This window comes from Aethina tumida, chromosome 3 (genome assembly GCF_024364675.1).
Source record: "Aethina tumida isolate Nest 87 chromosome 3, icAetTumi1.1, whole genome shotgun sequence".
Taxonomy (NCBI): Eukaryota; Metazoa; Arthropoda; class Insecta; order Coleoptera; family Nitidulidae; genus Aethina; species Aethina tumida.
The window spans coordinates 1,570,586-1,573,742 of NC_065437.1; the positions used below are offsets into that span (position 1 = coordinate 1,570,586).

General features: G+C 30.3%; 1 protein-coding gene across 1 annotated transcript; it reads right to left on the reverse strand.

The window, feature by feature from the left end:
- Positions 1 to 1,806: 1,806 nt before the first annotated feature.
- On the reverse strand, positions 1,807 to 2,578 carry LOC109606456 (CDGSH iron-sulfur domain-containing protein 2 homolog). The gene is made up of 3 exons (XM_020023009.2): positions 2,366 to 2,578; positions 2,098 to 2,309; positions 1,807 to 2,042 (listed from the first exon to the last, which is right to left on the reverse strand). Exons 1-3 carry the CDS (start codon positions 2,460 to 2,462, stop codon positions 1,956 to 1,958), a joined length of 396 nt encoding a protein of 131 aa, XP_019878568.1. The 5' UTR covers positions 2,463 to 2,578; the 3' UTR covers positions 1,807 to 1,955.
- Between the last annotated feature and the right edge of the window lie 579 nt (positions 2,579 to 3,157).

Sequence of the window (3,157 nt, forward strand, 5' to 3'; positions counted from 1 at the left end):
TCAAGAAGAACAATTATTTTAATTACAGTTAAATTGTTAAAAAACCCTTAAAGTTACTATATTTTAAGTAGTTTGCGTTGGTTGAATATAGTTCAACATTGGCACATTCAGAGATATGCCTCAAACCAAAGGTTGAAAGAGTAAAAAAGCCAATTCTTATTAATTCTTTCTGTATAAAATAAAAGCGATTTACTATTACTCTATTCGGGTGTTTCCGGGGTCGGCCCACAATCTATGGGATTTCCCGATGAACTTAACACAGAAGAAGGGAGACTCTGAGGTTATTGTTAATATATATATATATTAAGAAATGTTCAAAAATTAACTGTGTGGTGTCTTGAAGCAAACTAAGAGTAGAAAAACAATTGAAATATATTATTTAACTGCATTTATTTAGTTAATACATAATATAGGGGTAAAACTTGTAGCTGGTAACACTTTTCTTATATATAATATAATAAATATATATTTTTCTTAATAAATAAAATTCATTAATTAGGGAAAAATATCACTTTAAATGCAAATTTTAATAAGCAAATCTCATTTACATACATATAATTATGTGTTTAGTTATTATTAAATTGGGGAAAAAGAAAAACAAGAATAGAAAAACATATGAGATATATTTACTAACATAATATAAATTATATTATCGGATTTATTAGTGGAATTTATCCAAATAGTAGATAGACATAACTCTTTTTAAATTTTGATGTTATTTAAATGATTTTTAATTATGATTGTCTTAACTTATAGAATATAAATATAAATAAAATATACAATATTTTTTGGGAAAATCCTCTAAATATATTAATAAATGTTAGTAAATTACTACATTGGGTTTACTTCTCCAAAATATAAGCAATTTACTATTTACTCTTTCTATTCGGGTGTTTCCGGGGTTGGCCCACAATCTATGGGATTCCCCGATAAACTTAACATATATATTAATAAATCTTCAAAAAATAACTCTGCGGTGCCTTGAAATAAAATAAGAATAGAGAAACAATTGAATTATATTATTTAACTGCATTTATCTAGTTAATTTGTAATATCTGGGTAAAACTTGTAGTTAGTAACATTTCTCTTATATATAATATTTTTCTTAATAAATAATTCATTAATTAGGGAAAAATATCACTTTAAATACAAAATTTAATAAGCAAGTCTCATTTACATACACATAATTATGTGTTTGATTATTATTTAATTAGAGAAAAAGAAAAACAAGAATAGAAAAACAAATGAAATATATTTACTAACAATATAAATTATATTATCAGATTTATTTGTGGAATTTACCCAAATAGTACATAGATATTATTGTTTTTAAATTTTGACGTTACTTAAATTATTATTAATTATGATTGAATTAACTTATAGTAATTTTAAGTAGTCACCAAACCTTTTTGATTTAATATAATAATAAAAATAATAACTAAACAAATAAGGACAGTTCAAAAGTTAATTTTAATGGACACTTAAGTATTATCTCTTGAACAAATCAAATAAATTATCTTAAAAAAAATCTAATCTGAATTTTCTAGTTTATTTATACTAATTATAGGCAGCCAATATTGTTTATTAATTTTACTTATGTGAAACAAGACACTGTACGAGACACTCACATATTTTTAGAACAAAACTGGGCGTTTATAAATAATTTCGCAAATATTCCTTCAATCCAAAAACATAATAATAAACAGGAATACATTTACTCGTATTACATCACACATACACGATGCTAATACAAAAACAAACACAAAGATAATTTAATGAGTTCATAATTAAAATAAGACACACACAACTAAATTAAATATTTAATTCAACAATCAGATAAATGTACATCATAAATTATGATAACAATTAATGCGTAAAAAAGAAATTTCTAAAGAACCGTTTCACCAAAATTGTTAATTAATTCCACCTCGTGGTCTAACCAAGCCAGGACTCAATTACTTCGATTTCTTTACTACAATCGGTCCTACATTGTCTCCACATTCCTTGTTGTGGGTACCGTGGGCACCATCACAGTAGGGCCACTAAAAAACACATTAAATTATGACTTAAACAATTTAATTAATATGAAGTAGTTACGTTTTTGCTCCTCCAGCAGCGACAAAAGGCTGCCTTCTCGGCAATGTCCTCCACGTCAATGGTGTCGACGACTTTGGGGTTGCTCTTCAGGATCTTGGGGTTGACGATGCCGGTGGGCTGGGGACGACCGTGGGGGCAGAACGCCCTGTAGGTCACGTACGTGAGTCCGGCGAGGGCGGCGGTGGGCGGCACCAGGGCGCACCAGTCCTTAACTGAAAACACCAGCTGAGATAAACAGTCGCAGTTGGATGTTATGTAAAAGTCTTACTTCCCAACTTGAACCATCCGCCGATCGTGTCCGGGATCGGGAGGCCGGATAAGTAGTTTGGCACAGTTTCTTTTACTAGTGAAGACAGGAGATGCATCGTCGTGTTTTGGCGTGAATGCGCTGGTTTACAAAATTGTGTTGGGCTACTTTCCCAACACTTGTTAATCTCAGGGAATCAAGGTTGATGATAAATAGACGGTTTTTTGGTCTCGATCAAGGTTGCCAACCACTTTTGTGCGTTCATTTCGTAATCAAATTTCAAGATAATTAAATTTTTTATTTACATTACATGGAATTATTTATACAAGGTATTTTATTAACTGAAACCATTTAAAATTAGGGGCCCACCAAATGTCGAAGTGATAGCCACAACGGGAATTTTATTCAATAATTTTATAATTAAACAAATCAAACGTTGTTTAAAGACAGGATTATAGTCTAGGACATTATGTAGGACCAAAAAAATATTAATTAATATTGTTTAAAATTCTTCAGCTAAATGTTGTATGCAACCCCGATTACACCAAACTTTACGTTAACAGTAACAGCGGCGCCCTCCGTGTCAGAACGCCGAACACTGACGGTAAACTTAACCAACTTTTTCAAAATGTTTCGGCGTAAAAGTTGAAATACATCACTTTGTATTAGGATAACATAATGTCGAGGAGATGTGGGGTGCACCTGATAATTTAAGGTAAATAGGTACCTCCTACTACTACTTTCTGCCACCCTGACACATTTTAAAATTTCCTATAATATGTAAAATTGCGTTGTCAAACATGTTTGTTTACA